This window comes from Python bivittatus, unplaced genomic scaffold (assembly GCF_059951505.1).
Source record: "Python bivittatus isolate LINGU-HERP-01145 unplaced genomic scaffold, Pbiv_v1 ctg000240_np1212, whole genome shotgun sequence".
Taxonomy (NCBI): domain Eukaryota; kingdom Metazoa; phylum Chordata; class Lepidosauria; order Squamata; family Pythonidae; genus Python; species Python bivittatus.
In genome coordinates, this window is record NW_028277051.1 from 2,440,715 (window position 1) to 2,459,760 (window position 19,046).

Sequence of the window (19,046 nt, forward strand, 5' to 3'; positions counted from 1 at the left end):
GTGCAAAGCCCTCTCCCTTTTTTAGTTAAAATATACTCTCCAGTGGGTCTTATTTTTAATTTATCTTTGCTCCCCTGCTTCCTTTGAGCAGAGGGGTGGGCTATTTTGGGTCGACCTCAAGGGATTTGAGGGCTGTGGCTTCCGACTCAGAAGTTTTATTTGCATCCAGTCCCCTTTCTTTCGCCCTTTCTCACTTCACTTCCCCAAATAGTTCTATCTGTCATTCCCAAATTAACACCCCCCCGCAAAAAATGTACAGACTACACCTCCCATCGTCCACATCCAGCACTGCCATCGGCTGTGCCAGTGGGGAACCTGGGACGATTCTAGTCCCACCTCTCTGGATGCAGACAGTGAAAGAGGAACTAAAAAGAGTTACGCGAGAACATAAACGTCTGCAAATGGGTTTCATCGGCAGTTTTCCTGGATTTTAATTAACTTTACGATTCCCGATAATAACGCTATTACGCTTTCTGCGCTCTACAACTTTATTATCAGGCGGGAAGGGCTATTTTGACTGGCTAACTGACGGCATTATCTTTGTCGCCAGCCACCCTGAATCTCCGGAGGGAGAGCGAGGTAAGAGTGATATAAATAAATTCCTGCGTGCATTCATAAACTTGAGAGAGACCTGCACGCAAGTTAAATAGAGAGATATATATTAAAAGCCACCTCCGGGGTTGTAGGGACACCAAATCATGAATTTAGAATTTAATTCAGTCCAAGGAGAAGCAAGATGAGAGAACTCCTCCTTTTCCAGTCTGTGTATTATCAGCAGCCAAGGAAGCTGTAGACAATGTTTCTCAACCTTGGGCACTTTAAGACGTGTGGACTTCAACTCCCAGAATTCCCCAGCCAGCCTTGCTGGCTGGGGAATTCTGGGAGTTGCAGTCCACACATCGTAAAGTTGCCAAGGTTGAGGAACACTGGTCCAGGGTGACACAGCTGTCCTTTTGCAAATCTACCAAAAGACCTGCAGACTTTCTCAACTCCCCAGAATACTCACCAATCCTTCTTCTACGGCGATGTAAGTAACTTGGCGTCTACCCTTTACCGGGGCTGCCTTCAGCAATTGTGAGTTGCTCAACTGGGCCAACCCAAAGTCTAAAACCGACCCCTAGTCCTCAAGAAAATTGAGGAAGAGGGGGGTCTTTAAAAGGGCAAAGCCAGAAAAACTAGAAGTTCGATTTTAGAAAGATATATTTTGGTTCCACTGCCTCCCCTCCCTCCAAATCGCCTCTCAGCTCAGCGTGCATTGGGAACTCACTCAGCTGCATTTTGCCAAATAAGTTTTCCTTCTTTATTTTTTCCTTTTGCCCTGTGGACAGCCGAACAAGGAAGACAGAGACTAACCTGGAGTGAAGCTTAAATGCCTCTTGGGAGTTTCCATGCAGGCTGTGGGTGGAGACGAGACAAAGTGCAGCTGATCGGGAGTGAGGGTTTAACCTTTTCCTCCTCCTTCCTCTTGCTAACCCCTCTATTGAGGCTGCTGTTTGGCCCGCCAGCTTGGAGGTTTCGCTCCAGGAGTGGCTGTTTTGTTCCACTGTTTATTTAAGTGTTTAAATATTGCCTTGACACATGCACACCGAGGCAAGTTTCTACAGCCCGTTGCTCAAAATAGATCACAGTAAAATGTCTAATAATAGCAAGGAAGTCAGCCTACTGGGCAGTTAATATAAATGATGTCTTAATGGTACATTTAAAGGGTGGGCGAGTCAACCAGCCCTTGGGGGCTTAATTCCACTGCCCGGATGCCACCACTGGGGAGATCCTGTTTGCTGCATCACCACCAGCCAAGCCCCTGAAGGTGTTGGGGGGTGTTCAAGGCTTCCAGCGAGGCTTGTAGATGGCAGCTGGTCAGGCTGACAGGAGAATAGGCAGTCCATGCTTCTTCTTTTTTTAATGAATCTATTTAAAAGACTTTAAAAGGCTTTTATGTTCCTTGCCCTACTCATTTTTCCTTTGCCACAGAAAAGAAACCTCCTTCTCGCGTTCCAAGCGGCTGAAAGTGTTGGAATCAAACCCAGTTTGGTAAGTCGGTTTGTGGCTTTGTGTTCCTGGGGAGGGAAGGATCAGGGCTGCAGTGCAGGTTCGGGGAGAGGGGTAGGCAGAGAGGCTCCCAAGAGGGGGAAAGGCAAGGCTGGCTCCCACGGGCATTGCTAGAGGTGGACCCCAAGTCGCTCAGGTATTTTCCCCTAATCTGTTAGGACTGGGGCTCCCGTCATCCCCTGCCAGCACGACCCATGCTAGCTGCAGAAGATGGGGGCCGTATTCAGCCCCTCTAGAGGGTGTCCATCAGGAAAGGACGGGCTTTGCTCAGATCCTGCAAGCCAGTCGAGGCTTTGGGGGAACTCAGCGCCCTTTAATCGGCTCCACGTTCTGGCCCGCACGTTCCCACCTTCAGGCGTCACCACCAAACCAAGATGCCTTCAGAGGAAGCGCTTACAAACCCTGACAGTTCCAGCCTGTGCGCTTCTCTCTCACATAAATCATCATTGTTTATCCCTGTTTCTTTGCAAGTGGATGGATTTTTCCACTACTTATATGTATGCACAAACTTGACAGAGCTCGATGCGGTTCTTATGAGGAAGCCTCTTTCTCTTCCCTGTCGATTGCACATCAATCAGCGTTACAACTTTTAGAAAGCGCCTTCCGTGCACCCACAGGCACGCCAACCAGCCACATACAGTAGAGTGCAAGGGCTGTTTGCAGCCCGGAACAGAACAGGTTGGCATGCTCAAACAAGCGCGTCTCTCCAATTCTCTTTTTGGGGGATTCGGGAGCAAAATCTGGCCACTGTTTGCTGTTTGGGGTGGTTTTTATGAGCAAGCTGATGCACCACTGCAAGCGTGAAAGCCTTGGCGCCAGGGTACTTCGCCTTCCGAAACAGCTGGGTCAGGGAAGGCTTCTTAACAGCTGTTTCTCACAATCTGTGCGCTTAAATACATTGCGCCATTTAAAAACAAATAAGCAAAAGGGAGTTATTTGGGTACATTTAAAAAAAGACTCTTTCCTCAACCACGGCCCCAAAGTTACCTGGAGTCTCGTGCGGAAACTCTGTGCGTTTTGCAGACGTCAGGAAATAATCGAACTCCAGAAGGAGGAAAAGTCTCTAGCTGGTCCTCTGGGTGGCTGTGTCAAGCCTCCACCCTGAGAAGCAGTCTATCTCCCAGTGTCAGTTTCAACCGGGAGGGGCTAATAGTGGAAGGGGGTGGTCGTCTTCAAGCCAGTTTTGCAGAACCTTTGCAGGAGAATCCAGCTGGCCGCTGTGGGAAGCGGGCCGTTGGGTTGCAGAGAGCTGGGACGGTCCGGCGGGGATGTTCATGAGATCCCCTTTAGTTTTCCCACCCTGGAGTCCTGCCCGTCTGCACGTCTCTCACCTGGCTGCAAACTTAACCTCAGCTTTGGCTATAAAAATACCTCCGCTAAAAAAAAAATCAGCATCACCCACTCAACCTTCAATCCACAGCTGATTGAAATATATAAATTCGCACGCGCACACGCACAGGTGTATACGTGCAAACCCAGAATCATGCAGTTGTCAGGTTTTCCCACAACTGCACGAACCAAAGTCATTTTTTTCCCCAAGTCTCCCCTGAGCGGAATCTTGGATCCTTTCTTCCTTGCCCCCTTTTTAAAAAAACGCTTCTTATTCCACGTCTCGCTTCTTCAAAGCACTGGATTGGAGTCGGCCTGGCTGCCTTTTGATCTGCGGGGGCCATGCCAGCGCGATTAAATGGCTGCTGTTCCTGCCTTCAGCTTCTGGGCACCCCAGGGCGGGGGCACAGCTGACCCGCTTGGCGGAGCTCAGAGGAGGAATCTCCAGCCTGGGCCACTGGCCAAGATCGGAGCGTCTCTCGCCTCACTCAGGGGCTTTACAGAAGTGCCAGGAAGCTTCAGAAGGCAGGAAGGAAATGCCACCAGGGAGGAGGGTTTACGATCAGGGTTGGCAAACCCTTGATCCTTGCCAAGGGTTGCAGAGGCTCAGTAGAGACCCGCTGGGGTTCTCTTACAGCCTTTCCCCCCCAAATTGAACAATTATTTGCTGAATTTCCTCCACTTTCTATTTATTTTCAAGCTCTTTCTCTCAGCATTCTGGCCCTTGCTCATCTGTCTGTCTGTCTGTCTGTCTGTCTGTCTATCTATCTATCATCTGTCTCTCTCTCTCTCATCTGTCTGTCTATATCTATCTATGTCTATCATTTATCTATCTAATCTGTCATCTATCTATCAATCATCTGTGTGGCCATCCATCTGTCCAATTCTGCCTTCCTGAAATGTTGACTTCAGCTCCCAGAATTCCCCATGGGGCTCTTCTCTCTGGGAATTCTGGGAAGTAGGAAGTCCACTCATCTGGATGGTGACCAGGGAGGGAAAGATTAGCCCGTGGAGTAAACAACCCGCTGCTCGGCTGGGTTCCTCTTCTGCTTATCCTCTGCCCCTTCTTGCCACCTTCCCTTCCCTCCCACAGGAGCTGAGTGAGATCATGTACACCGACCGTCCAGACTGGCAAAGCGTCATGCAGTACGTGGCCCAGATCTACAAATACTTTGAGACTTGAGGCTGGCCAAGGAGGAGGAGCACGAGGGGCCACTGAAGAAAGACCACCCAAAGCACGCAATCACTTTAGAAGAGCCCTCCCTCAGTTGATTCCCGCTCGGCAAAGGATGGCCCATGCCAGATGCCAAGATGCGCCAGGGGGCGGGGGGGCCTTCTTGGCTGGAAACATTTACAAGGGCAAAATGCCCGACCGTGCCAAAAAGACACTTAAGGACAAGGGCCCAACCACGGGGCACAAGGGCTCCCGCATATCACTCAACGTAAAAACAATTCTTGCTATTCTTTCCCCCCACAAAACCACGCTGCCCCGGGCAGGCTTCCCTTTCGCCCTCTCCCCGGTGGGTCTCTCCCAGCATGGCCTCATCCCCATGTTGAAAAAAATGAGCAGCCGCCAGGAGCTGGAAACTCTGGACAAGCGCAGGGGCCTCCCTCCCAACCGTGCTGAAATCCTCTTTCTGAGGGCCTCGGAGGCCACCAGCCGGGGCCCAGGGCCACATCCGAACGGGAACCGGAATTGCAGGAGGCTCCGTGCTCACCTTGGGATGATTAATGGCCCAAAACCGGATTCACCCCTCAGCAGTTGCGCCTTTCCCTTGGGGTGCTGTGAAAATGGCAGGAGGGGCGTCAGACCCAGGCAAAGGAGGGTGACGTGGCCTGGTGTCACTTTTCAGCTGCTGCATTATTGGGGAGGAGTTCTCCAGTTCTCCTTTCCATGCACATCCACCGTCGGGTGGATAGAGAGGCCCACGGATCCACAGGGTTTGTAGACCTCGAGGAACAGGAAGAACTGTGGGGGGCAGAGGGACAGGGGCCTGAAACCCTGCGGTTGCCAGCCTTTTCCACCAGCCAGGGCTCCTCTGCTGTTCTTGCTGCATTCCACCCGGCAGAAATTCGGTCAGCCGCATTTGTCCTTTGCAGGCCGTGGACGAAGAGATGGGCAAAGGCTTTGCACGCTGAATACCGACCAAGCGTGCAACTGATAAGAGCCCAGGAGCCATTCCAAAGACGTTGGCGACTCCTAAAGTCAGAGCCTCTGCAAATCAGACGCGGAGGAGCCGGGTCCCTTCCGCCTGACCAGAACAGCGGCTCGGCCAGTCTGCAGCCTGATTAATAAGAGTCTGGCGGATTTATGTCCCTGTCCGGCCGAGCGCGCTGCGACTGTCTGAAGCGATTGAGATGGTGGAGACCCTCTGCCGCTTTTCAGCACCCTTCGGGGGTGGCCCGGCAACGTCGTCTGGGCAGGAGCCGGCCACGACCGGCATCTCTGAACGGGTGGAACGTCGGAATAGCTTGGGGTGACAAAAGATGGTCCAAGGTACCGCGTGGGCTGTGGGCCGTAGCCTGAATGCAGCCACGTAGACTGCCTTTGGGTTCCCAGATCCCCGCCAAGTGCAAAATGGCGGAAGGAGCCTGGGCCGTGGACATGCCCAACACTCTGGGGAACCGGAAGCTCCTGGTGACACGATGGCGATGTGGCCACGGTTGTGAGCAAAGATCAACGTGGGTTTCTTCCTGCCATTGCCAGCTGAGATCATCTGCAGAAGGGGACAGGAGTCCAAGCGAGGGGCCTTGGCCATCCCAACAAGGTGGTCTCGGCGGGGTCTTGCAATCCCCCAGCCCCCCCCCAAACACCCCTGTTGCTGGCTTGGAAGAGAGCTGAAGGAAAGCCGTTGCTGGAAACTCTGCTCTGCATGCCTAGTTTGCGTCCCCTCCGTCCACACGAGTGGTTCCCGAACTGACTCGGTGGTCTCGTGCCATACTGGGCCCTTGGCCCGTAGGTCAAAAGCATTTTCCCCTTGCCCAGCAGACCCCCAGCCCTCCCCTTGTTTGCAGTCGGGGAATGAGACTAGGTTTGGGAGTGTACAAGATTTGGGGGGGGATTGAGGCGAGGTCTCCCTGCTCCTGTCTCTTGAGGACTAGAACCTTAGGAGAATGCTTTAAGACAGGGTTTCTCAACCTTGGCAACTTTAAGGTGTGTGGACATATTTTGGGGGATTCTGGGAGTTGAAGTCCACACACCTTAAAGTTGCCAAGGTTGAGAAACCCTGCTTTAGCCATAGGGTTCACCTCTGCTGTTGAGGGAGGGTCTGTGGGGCAGATAAGGGATCCAGGCAGCCCATGGCGAGGGGTTGGCACTGTGCCCATCCTTTGCCACAAACAGCTGGTAACAGATGCTGAAGATGTGTCTGGGAGACAGAACTGGAGGACTGACGTGGCTGCGGTCCTTGGGAAACGCCGCTGGCAACGCTTTGGGGAAAGCTGGCATGTCTGAAACGAGGGGGAGCAAATTGCATGCCCGTCTTCGCTGGCTCCCCACCATCTTCCCCAGCTGGGCTGCTGCAGCGAACAGCGGGCCTTGGAAGTCAGTGAATGCAGCCAATCCCAGCTGCGGGAAAGTTAGCTCTGTGCGGCAGGAAATGCTCCAGGACGTTGGGGGACGCAAGGGTGCCAGTGGGCAGGGGTGGCGCAGGAGCCAGCAGGGACTCGAGGAGTGTGACTTCCCCCCCAACTTTTTTTGGGGGGGGTGCTTGGCAGGGAGCGGAGTTGTTGCAGAGGTCAGAGGCAGGAGACGCGTGAGAGAAGGAGGTTGAAGTTGAGAGGGTTTGAGGATGGCCGTCCATGGTTGGAAAGGCGCGCCTGGCATCTCTGGGAAAGGAGGTCGGGGCCGGAAGGCGGGTGGACAGAGTAGCCGTCCAGAGAGAAGCCAGGGCGCCACTGGAAGAAGGGAATTGGCACGTACCCCGAGGAAAGAGGACCGTGGCCCGGCCGGAAACGCCTGTCCGGTGGGGAAAGTTAGAGCCAGAGGGGGACGGGGACTGGGAAATTGCTCCAGTGGTGTCTGGCTGACTTTCCCTCCCTTGTCCGAAAGAAAGAGCCCTCCAAAGTCATCTAGTCCAACCCCCCCCCCAACAAAGCATTTTGGACAGATGGCTCGCTGGCCTGGGCTGGAAGGTCTCCAGGGCAGGGTCTTCGTTGGCACCCTCAGGAAACGCCGTCTTTGCTTTCCCTGGACCTCTTGGCTCTCCCTGCTGCCGTCTCTTGAGGACTAGAACCTTAAGAGAATGTCTTAAGACGGTGTTTCTCAACCTCGGCAACTTTAAGATGGGTGGACTTCAACTCCCAAAATTTCTGGGAGTTGAAGTCCACCCATCCTAAAGTTGCCGAGGTTGAGAAAACATGCTTTAAGACACATACAGGATTCCCTTCCCCAGGGTGGGCTAAGCTGCCTCTCCCTTGCCCCCAAATCCACGGGGCCCCCATCTCTCAGGGCCCCCCCTTCCTTGGCCAGAGTGAAACTCGTCTTGTTCTGAGCAAGTGGGAAAATCGGAGAAGGTTGGTTCTTCCAAGGAGGCCACCGGAAGCCATGGTTAGTTTCCAGGGTTTTAGGCACTAAACCACTGTTACACAAGCTGGCTAGCCCCAGGGGAGCTCCCCCGCTCTTTCTCCTTGGTCACTAAATGTATTATTATTTCACTTCTTACACTGGTATGGCTGCCCCTCCAAAAGACTCTGGGCGGCTATACCAATAAATAGTTATTTTCGTCTTTTCGCTACTACCTCCTCCCCCGTCCGAATTTAGGGTATGTGCCGTGTGTGCGTGCAAAACTTCTTCAGGGATTGGGTGGGTGTTTTGCACACCCAGATCCAGAAGTGCATCGTGATACTGTCAAGCTGGGACACGCCCACCTTTTTTGCAGGCCTCGCCATGCCAAAAAGGGGCGGGGCTCCAATGGCACGGCCTTGGCTGCCATCTTGACTTCTTTGACCCCCGACGGCAGGCGTCCTTCTATTCAACCACAGCTTCTGGCCTCTCCGTTCTCCGAATGGGTCGCCGGCTCTGTCCCACGTCTGCGTGGTTCTCATCGGGAGTCCGCAGGGTATAGTCCAGAAAGTCAAAATGGTGGCCCCGACAGCACGATTGAATCTCTGCCTGTTTTTTATGCGCGGCGATCACACCTTGACTTTTTGGACCGTTCCCTGCCGGTTCCACGGGTGCCCGTGGATTTTCCCAATAAAATGCATTCAGCAGGGTGCCAGTCCTGTGCAAGGCGCTCCTGGACTGCTGCTGGCACGCAAAGAGCCCAGAAACGTCGGTGTCCCAGGCGTGAATGGCTTCTCTGCAGAGCCACCAATTTCTACAGCTGTGGCCACGAGCCACAGAGCCACCAAGCTGATTTTTACTGTACTTTTCAGGCATTCGTGGTTTCTGAGTGTTCCTTCCTCTGCCCCAGGGTTTCTCAACCTTGGCCGCTTTAAGATGGGAGGACTTCAATTCCCAGAATTCCCCAGCCAGCCATGCTGGCTGGGGAATTCTGGGAGTTGAAGTCCACCCATCTTAAAGTGCCCAAGCTTGAAAAACACTGCTCTGCCCCTTTTTAAAAAAAAAAACTTGCACATGTGCCAACTTTGCCAGATGTGGTCTCTCCCTCCCCGGCTTCCTCAACCAGGTTTTTCTCGACATGGGCTAGAAGTTTGCCCTCAAGTACAAACCACTGAGATTTTGCATCTCTGTCCGGTGAAGGATGGAAACGGCAGATTTGTACCAAGAGCACACCAGAATGTACAGCGCCCGTGCGGCAAGTTTGGTCAAGCCTGGGTGTGCTGCCACCACGTTTTTATTTAAAAAAAAGCCGCAAGGGATTAACGTTATTGAAACAGTTAGCGCAGGGTCTGCCTAATATTTCTAATAAAGACGTTTTGTTTCCGAAGCTGGCTGGGCCTGGCGCGATTGTGTTGAACTCGCTCTCGTTCCTCATGCCAGGGGTGGGTGGGGGACCCGTGGGGAGGGCATGGCGAGCCCGTGGGGAGGGTTGAAGCCATGCTGTGGGCACTCCCTCGCCCAGTGGATGCCAACCCTCAGCCTGGTAAAGTTTATTCTCTGTCACCTCCGTTCCATCTGGTGGGGTTCAAAGGCCTTTTTGGAACTTGCGACAGCACCACGTTATTTTTTTTTTTTGTAATATTAAAATTATTCTTTAATTTTTATATTTTATTTTAAAATTAAGAGTCCAGAAGGCGTCAAGGTGGTGCAGCGGCAGGGTGGGGTGGGGAAGAGGCTTGGAGAAGAAAAATCGGGGAAAAGGGTAAATGTCTCCTGCCTTTAAGACGGGGTGATGGGCTGGTACAGATCTTCTCTTGCGGGTATTTTGACCGTGGTTAATCTCTAAAGTCTAGGCGGGGCTGGCCAGCCTGTTAGTCTGTGGGTGAGAGGCCACTAGGAGATCCCCGGGCCGTAGGCTAGACTGAGAAGTTAAAAAAAAAAAAATCCACCCTGAAGACAAGCCCCATCAAGCCCTTTCTGTAGAGTTAGCCAGAAAACTACAGGGATGTTTCCATGTAGCCACGAGCGTTTTAGGTGACAGCTGCTCCTTGGAAGCGCAAGAGGACTTGGATGGGAGACCACCAGGAAATCATAAAGGTGGAGGTTGAAAGCCAATGGAAGACGCCAATGGAAACCTCTCCTTCTACCACGGAAACTTGCCTGGGTGTGTCCACGAAGTCAGTAGGAGCCACGTGGGACGAGCAGGCAGCCTTCCTTCCAAGGCAGAAGAAAGCCACGTTCTCCGTGGGGTTGGTGGGAGAGGCCCCAAACTGCCAGTAGGTCTGTGGCCGACTCTGTGCTATGAACCCATAGCTGCTGCGGCTTGTAAAGCAGCATTTGTGGATTAGGGTGTGGTGCGATCCCAGCTAGCTCTGGTTTATTCCGCAAACCAGGATCAAGCAAACTGCAACGTGTGTGTAAAGAGCGACTTTAAGCGTAGTTCGGTTGATGCTGTTTATCTGCCTGGGCACTTATTCTAGCCCAGAATATTCACGGGATTGGTTCCTGGCCATCCTTTTACCAACACCCTGCAAGGTAGGCCAAGGGCGTTCGCTGCCTCCTGGGAACATGGGGGCAAAAGACACGTGGAGACCACCCTTGTGGAGACCACCCAGAGCTGCCAAGGGGCTGTTGATGCTCTTTTGCTTTTCAGTGGGGCAAAGAAAAAAAGGGGGGGCAAATCTCAGCCCCCAAACCTGTGGTTGCCCCATTGCAGACCCAAACAGAGGAACCCCCCTACACCGGTGTTTCTCAACCATGGCCACTTTAAGATGGGTGGACTTCAAGTCCCAGAATTCCCCAGCCAGCCATGCTGGCTGGGGAATTCTGGGAGTTGAAGTCCACCCGTCTTGAAGTGGCCACGGTTGAGAAAAGCTGCACATTTGAGAAATGCCCTGTTCCAGCAGGGGCTTGGCATAGCTGTCCATGCCAGTTTTGGGGCTTCTCCCTCGCCCTGCTGAAATTCCCCTGCCTTGGGGGTCTTGGGGGCCCAGAGACAAGGGTTCCAAAATGTCATTTGCCCCCCCCCCCTTTTTTCTGTTTTGCAAGAAGGCCACTCCATGGAAGATGCTTGCCGCAGGTGGTGGTTGGTGCCATGAGGAGGACTTGCAAGAAAACCTTGTGCCATTCAGAGCCCGCTTTCAACGTCCAGCCGGCCAGTTCTGCCCTCCTCAGAGGAATGCCATTCCACCCAATCGCCCCCCAAAACGACCCCTGCAGGATGTGGGTCGCATTTGGGGGGGATTAGTTCCCCTCCCGTGCATGTGTACGTCCAACTTTGGGGTCCCTACCCCACAGCCCCCTGAAACGGTGCCATTGATTCAGCCCCCCTAATAAGTGACAGCCTTCAAGGCTGAGCTTCGGAAAGAGGCTGAATTTCACAAATTGTGGTGATTCATCGTGGAAGAAACCTCTCCCATAAATTTCTCCAAGAGTTTAAGGAGTTTAAACTGGAGACCGACACACAATTCATTTGAAACACAGATTGTTTATTACGGCGCCAGCTAAACTCCAATACTCTAAATAATAAATAGTTTGTGCTTCGATGGAAGAAAACGTTGGGTCCCCGTTATTAAAGAACTCGGGGAAATTTCCCCTGCCCGATAAGCTGTTGCTGTTATGTGCACGCTGTCTTTTTATAGATATTAAGCCAAAGGTGGTTTATCAGAAATAAAAGGACTAACTTCTAGAAACACGTAACACAAACTTCCAGAAATCATTAGCAATATTGTTAGTCACACAGAAAACTGTGTATATTTAATGATTAATTGCATTCTTCTTGGATCCAAGATAAACTTGCTTGAAGTGCTGGTCCCGCTGCCCTTCCCCCAGTGGCTTCAGATATTCAATTATAATTTTAAAAATGATGAAAGGTCTGCTTTCCAGGAAGACCCCCACCCCACCCCAAAAATCTGGCATTAAAAGGCAATTGTGACCACCTCCCCCAGATTGCACATCCTTGCTAAATAACAAGGGAATCCCATGGAATCTCGGAAGCTGTCGGGTGGTTTAGTGGGATCCACCAGCCCAAAGGGGTTGGGCTAGATGTCCTCTGAGGACCCCCAGCTCATACATTCTATAACCAACTGAGCACAGTTCCCAAGCGGTCGAGCAAACCTTTCCCAGCACCGCAATCCGGCTGCGGAGCAGCCGCTGAATGCCGGCAAAGCGAGGTTCAATTTTAGGAAAGTGTTCAAAACAGAACCGCTTCAAAGGCCTTTTGGCGTTCGAATGCAGCCATCGAGTTGTTTACTTCTTGCAGGTTGGGTTGGGTCCCGCTCAGAATTCCCTTTCTGATAAAAACTTGTGTTTTTAATTTTGGACCGTTCACTTTCGATGGTTACCACAGATGTTTTATTGCAATTTATCGATTGCAACCTGCCAAGCAGTCGAGAGATGGCAGTGAGACAAAAGCTGTATAAATAAATAAGTTCTCAGAAGCTCTGAGCACGGCAAAAGTGCCCTGTTGCCAACGGCACTAAAGCTGCCGAGAAAGCCAGGAACACCCACAGGGTGACCCTGCCTGATCTCTTCCTCGCGGTCTCCCCAATGGCTCACCCAGCAAGGACCCCCAAGGTCATCTCCGCCCAGATCCAGAGGTAATGAGATCCAGATGTAATCCATTTCCCCCAAAACTTCGCTGACCTGCAGTATCTGTGTTGTAGCAGAGCCTTCCTCCTAAGAGAGGTCCATCCAAAGCTCTCCTCCGGGGAGGGGGGGAGACGTTCATTTTATTTTACGATTTATTTTACAATTTCTAGGTCCCACCGTTCTGCCCAAAGATCACTCAGATTCAGACCCTTTTTCTATCTTTCTTTTCCAGAAACATTCAGCGTGCTGATACTTTCTGAGCACACACAATCCTTGCAACGTTTGGGCAATTTTTTAAAAAGGATCGTTTTGCCTTCTGACATTGATTTTAAGGTTTGGTTATACATTTTGCACTTTTGCCTTTTAAAGTTCTTTGCAAAATACTGGAATCTCCCTTTGATTTCTCGGCTGCATTTTTCTTGGCACACACTGCCGGAGTTTGCTAATAGAAGGGAAGTTAAGTCACGCTGGCATCGTGGCGCTTCAGAAACCGTCATAGGATCCAGCGATGCTCAACACCATAAAAAGCTAATCAAACCCCGTGTGTCGAATTCTTAAAATTTAGCATGCCAGCCATTAATTCAGAATCCCAATAACTTGATAAACGTTTTCCTTTCATTTTCCCGTGGATTGCTATCATTTTTGCAGACTTTCACTCCTTCCTTAATTACAATTTTTCCCTGGATAGATCCGTGTAATCTGCTTATCAGTTTAGGTGTACCTTAATCTATGGTTCTTGAATAAACCACATTTGGCTGGGTTCGCGCCTTGCGTTGAAGCTGAAGTCTGACCAGCGTGCTAGGTGGATATTGTCCGGCCAGCCTCGCCTACCTCGTAGGGTCTTCTGAGGATAAAAAGACTGTGGCAAGAAGGCTCTTTGGCTATCTTGGAGGACCAGCGGTCCAGGGATGAGAGACCTAAACTAATGATGATTCATTAGCGTGGCTGCAAAGTTGCAGGCAGGATCTCTTCCTCCAGCCTGGCTGCCTTCACTTCTGCAGGAAATTGGGGCGAGGAAATGAGGAAGTCTTTACAGCACCCGGTGCAAACGGGCAGTGAATGTGCCACAGAGGGCGTTGTGCAGAGCGAGCGCATAACGCGCCCGATCCAAGGATGCTTCTGCACTTCTATGAGCCCACACCCTCTGGCCAGCAGCCACCCACTTTCTCTTTCGCTTCACATAGAATAGCCACAAAGAACTGGGAAAACTGGACCACGCAGCCTGGGAGGGCAGAAATAAGAAGTTTGCCGCTCCCCCTCCTGCCTCCCAAAGTCCTCCCCACACCCCAGCACACAAACCCACAGGCAGGACTTCGAAGGCAGCAGCGTTCTCTGCCCCGGCTGCTCTCTTCAAAACTTGGCGTTCAAGGTAGACTGCCTTGAAGCAGTGAGGCTCTGGCTCAGCCGGACTGCTCGAACCAGGGCACCTTTCCAGATGTGGTTCGCTACGATTCTGGCCATCTCCTGCTGGGCTGGAGCAGTAGTCAACCCCAGTAAATAAAGGAATAAAATAAACACCCACACCAAATTGGGTTTGTGTCACAGGGCCCCAAGCACCGTGCTGTACTAATATTATGAAGAGGGAGAGTCATGATTTTCAGCTCCGCTTCTGTTAGTACTAAATATTTATCTCATTCCCCTTCCGTGGCATTTAATGGAGCATCTGTGATTTTCCCCTTTTATCCTTACAGCAGTGTTGTCCAAACTTGGCCGCTTTAAGATGAGTGGACTTCAACTCCCAGAATTCCCCAGCCAGCATTCTGGGAGTTGAAGTCCACTCATCTTAAAGCGGCCAAGTTTGGACAACACTGTCTTACAGGAACTCGGGGGGGGGGGGCGGCGTGACTCGGGCCGAGGAGGAGGCACTGGCCGACACTGAGGGCTGACCGCACCCAGCCCTCTGGAGCTGCTGAATGACCAGCCCCGTCCTCTCTGGCCAGCGGCCACACCGCTCGGGGGAGATCAATCCTGAACTCAAGCCTTCAGACCGGAAAGCCATCCCGCTGGGAAAATCAGGTGCGACTCCCGGCCCACCTGCCCATCCCAATCCTTTGAAACCAAGAGGATGCCCAACCCGAGCAGCCGGGGGGGCCGTGTGTGTGGGTCGGAGTTTTGCAACTGCTGAGAGTTTAAATTCCAACCCGAGGGCTGGCCGGAAGTGCACCCGGGTGGCATTTCGCTGCTTTGTTAAATTGGGCCAGTTAATCTGCCTTAAATTACCCCCGTGATTATCTCGCCACCACGTGCCTTATAATATTACCTGCACTGCCAGTCGATAAACCAAACATTTGCAGCGGCTCGCGGGAGCGACATAATATTATGAATGGCTTCTGGCTTGGATTTATTAGGGAAGAGATGCAGCGGCTTTCCGTCAGCCCTCGGCAGAGAGGCGATGGTACCTACCTGCTGGTAGGCGTTAATGCCAAGGAAGGATGGCTAGAACGATCAATCGCTCAGAGACACAACAGGCACCATCTTTGAATCTTTCCGCTCTGGCTGGGAAACAGGTCATTAAGGCTGCACACCTCATTCCTCGCATCGTAGAACGAAGCAGGACAAACCACATTGCAGGGAAGGTGCCCGTCAGATCTCTGCGTGAGACTCCCTTCCAATGAGGTGGGATTTCTGGACCGGTGATTCATGCAGGGATACGGCCTGGGAGAAGCTAGCCTGAATCCGAGGGCCTGGCCTCCACAGGATGCCCGGCTGCTAATCTGGAGTTTTAAAAAAAGCCAGCCCCGGTAGCAGGTAAGGATTAAGGTCACTTCCAGAAACCTCCCTCCGAGTTTTCAATGAAAGCGAAGTGGCCTAAAGCAGGGTCTTCAGAGGACACCCCCCCTTAAGCTTAAAATACCCAGATTTGGAGAAAACCAAATTTGGGGAAGGGAGCCTGGGCCCAACAGTCCCCAAATCCCTGCACCGTCGTGGCACGGGGACTTCTCGTAATTGATGACAGCCCCGGACGCGAGTGTGAAACGTTCCAGGCTTGTGGCGCAAACCTCTGATTTTCTCCAAGTTGTCGTTCGGCTGGAAAACGTCACGGCCGTCGGCTTCCTCTTGCCAGCGTGGCAGGCGGTCTTTCGTGGAAAGGAGCCACGACGCCCCAGCCCCGTCTGCCTTGGCGCTTGCCGGGCCTTGCTCTGTGCCCGGCCCCGGGGAAGCGTCTGGGCCTCCCAGCAATGGGAAAAGCAGCTGGTTTTCTGAACGTCGCCCGCTGAAAAGGGTGGGTGAGGCCAATAGGAGCAGGGCGCCTGACAAGGAAAAGCATTGGTCCTGCTGGCTGGGGATTATGGGAGCTGAAGTCTAGCCTGTGAGGGGGACAGTGCCTGGCAGACTGAGCACTAGATGGGATCAGCTAGGGAGCCATTTTGGCACATGGCCTACCTTGCAGAGCTGTCGGGAGATAAAAAGAGAGCTGAAAGGATAGACGTCACTTATGAGTTTGATAAATACCACTTGGAGCGGAAAAGTAATGTTCCAGTGGGAAACATCCGGCTCAGTGGAGCAGCGTTCATAGGTGAAGTATGCAAAACAGTGAAGAGCGAAGTCTGTGGAGGGGTAGGGGTCAAAGAAGTCAAGATGGCAGCCACGGCCAGTGGATGAAAGCCTCAACCCCTTTTAAGGTATGTCGTAACCACTGAGAGAGCTGGCCAGGAGGGGCTCGGAGAAGCGATGCGAGACCCCAGAGATAGGAGGAAGCATGAGAAAGAAACCCAAGATTACCCTGCCTTGATTTTCTTCAGCGTAAGATGGGACACAGAGAAACATGGACAGGCTTTCAAGATTGACGTCAGCCCTTCGAGGTAGGGCGGATCAAGAAGCAGACCCTGCAGGGATTCCAGGAATGTGGGGCGGAACGGCAGAAAGCCCGTCCAAGTTCCTCTCGGTGCCATCTTATGCTAAAGAATATCAAGGCGGGTAATCTTGAGTTTCTCTCACCTTCCCCCTTTCCCAGGGCCGTGTAATCGCTTCCCCAAGCCCCTCCCTATAAGAGCATTTCCAAGCTCGGCTGCAAAGTCCTTCACGCTTCCCAACGTCACCCATGTGGGCACCACCACGCCCCTAATTCCCAGCCAGATTCCCCCCAGGGGTGCCTTCCTTTGGCCCCTGCCCCCCAAAAGCCTTGGGTGGGCGGTCCTGAGGGGCCTTCGGAAGTGGTGGTCGGAGGCGGCAAAAGAGAAGGAGGAGCGAATGCATCAACGGAGAACAATCCCAGTTGAGTTGGTTTCATCGTAATTCCAATCAGTGCCAGTCGGATCGAATCAAACCACTCGGGGCTGGCAATAGCAACAGTATGATGGCATTTAGTTCCCAAATGAGCCCAGAAATGGCATTTTGGTTCTTTCTTTAATTTATTTACACCCACCTTTCCACCATCTTCAGAACGGTGATGATGATCAAGAGCTGGTCAAATCTCTAGACCAGTGTTTCTCAACCTTGGCCACTTTAAGACGTGGGGACTTCAACTCCCAGAATTCCCCAGCCAGCCATGCTGGCTGGGGAATTCTGGGAGTTGAAGTCCCCATGTCTTAAAGTGGCCAAGGTTGAGATACAACACACATCGGTCGAAAAAGCAACTCTCAGTTGAGAATTATTTACTTGCCCGCTTAATAACGGCAACTTTTTACCCACCGAATCATTTTTTCCCCCTCACTTGATTTTGCACCAACTGTATGCTTTTTAAAAATAGTTAATAATTCTTTCCTTGGCAAAGGATGGATTGTGGGAAAATCCACCCCAAAGCCGATGGTACTTTGGTAGGATCGTGAAGCTGACCGTCCTCGAGGGCCAGTGGCTAATGCCACCGTTGTCTTCCTCAGACTGACCCCAGCGCCGGCTGATTTGAACCTTTGGCTTAAGGAAGGAAAAAGAAGAACCGTCTCGCACTAACGACCTCCCTGCCAGGAGGGAAAGGACAAAAATCACTGCAGATTGAGAGCCTTGGATCCTTGATCGAGTGTGCACGCGTGCATTCCTCTTCCGCCCTGAGCAACGGGCTTATGCTTTGGACGGGCAAACAGCTACCAGCTTGAGCCACAAATGCTTTAGGACTTGGTGCCCAACACATCTGGAGGGCACCAGGTTGGGGGAGAAGGCTGACTCAGAGGTGGAGGAGGTGGAGGAGGCATCTATCGAGCGCCTGCCCGCCCTGAGCAGAAGTGTGAACAATTTTGACGCATAATGCACAGATTCAGTGGCACATATTTCACCACAGTGCGACTTTGCAGGGGGCGACTCAGTGTGCAAAAGAATTGATTGCACTCATGGGGATGGATGGATGGATCAAAGCATGCGTGAGTCTGTTCACATCACGAGCAGTTGGTGCGCGACCGTCTCGGCCTGCAGCGAGCATTGAAAGATTAGGTCTTTTGTGGTTCCCTGTCAGGCAGGATCGGGCCAAAGTCCAGCCAAATCCTGGATCTGTGTCACTTTTGTCAACTCCAGTGTCACCCTGTAAAGGCATACGGCTAACAGGTTCTCCTTGTTCCTCCCCAGGAACTCATTGTTCAAGGGTACACTGCTCCTGAATACGTAGGCTTCACCTAGGCACCATCATGATCGTTAGCAGACCTCTTCATCCGCTCTGGGGTTTTATGCATATTAAGATGCAATTAACCAAATTCGAGCTTATCTGAGCCTCTGCAGACATTTTAAGATTAAAATGGGATGATGCGGAGGTGAAATTTGGATCTGCTCTCGCTGCTGACGTTGGATTTGCCACCTTATAAACACTGTTTTGTATCTAAGAAATGTGTTGCATCGTGGTTTATCGTTCTGTTCTGGAGACCGAGGGCAGCTGCTGTTTGTAGCCCCAAAGTCTCAGGGCTGCAGAGAAGGGGTAATAAATATACCTATTGCCAGAGGAAACGATAGAAATGGGGAGAAACAGCAACTTCAGGGAGCAAAGCCACCCAACTCTCAGATTCACACAGACCTGACTGGGCGGAGGCCCAGAATGGAATTCGACGGAGGCGGCCCTGACGGATGGGTGGAGGCGTTGCGCGCTGCAACTCTTTGTTGCGGTTCAAAGGTAACTTAATTCATCCCATTTTTTATTATTTTATTGCTTCGATTTTGTAGCTGTGCGTGGAGAGGCTGGGTTAATAAGCAATTTAAGCTAAAGGCATACAGGCCTGGGTTGTTTTTTTTTTTTTTGAGAGAGAGAGAGAGAGAGAGAAAGGAAGCCAACTTGGCTGCCAAGAGTTTAATCTCCTTGACGAGCCTCCAGCAGTTGCAGGCGTCGGTGAACAGCGCCAGCTTCCAGGTTTCGCCAGACTGTCCGGGAGACAAGGAGCCCTCGGCGGCCCGTCGGAGCCCGGGACCCCCGTGCGGCGTCGGCGCGCTTCGGCCGTTCTCGGTCCCGTCTGGGCCGCGTCGCGCGAGGGCGCCCTGGGCTTGGCCCCAGGGCAGCGTTTCTCAAGCTTGGCCCCTTGAAGATGGGCGGGCTTCACCTCCCAGAATCCCCCAGCCAGCACAGCACAGCTGGCTGGGGGATTCTGGGAGGTGAAGCCCGCCCATCTTCAAGGGGCCAAGCTTGAGCGGCATGCCTCGGGGGCGCAAGCCTGCAAGCCGC

The 19,046-nt window shown here is 52.3% G+C and overlaps 1 protein-coding gene across 3 annotated transcripts in view; it reads left to right on the forward strand.

Moving 5' to 3' along the window:
- Positions 1–9,269, forward strand: part of SPECC1 (sperm antigen with calponin homology and coiled-coil domains 1) — a 112,933-nt gene extending 103,664 nt beyond the window's left edge. For all 3 annotated transcript variants that reach the window (XM_088138761.1, XM_088138762.1, XM_088138763.1), the window contains 2 exons: positions 1,972–2,031; positions 4,472–9,269. In XM_088138761.1, coding sequence (XP_087994887.1) covers positions 1,972–2,031; positions 4,472–4,561 — 150 coding nt within the window. In that variant the 3' untranslated portion in view covers positions 4,562–9,269. The remainder of the gene's footprint in view (positions 1–1,971; positions 2,032–4,471) is intronic.
- The last annotated feature ends 9,777 nt before the right edge of the window (positions 9,270–19,046 follow it).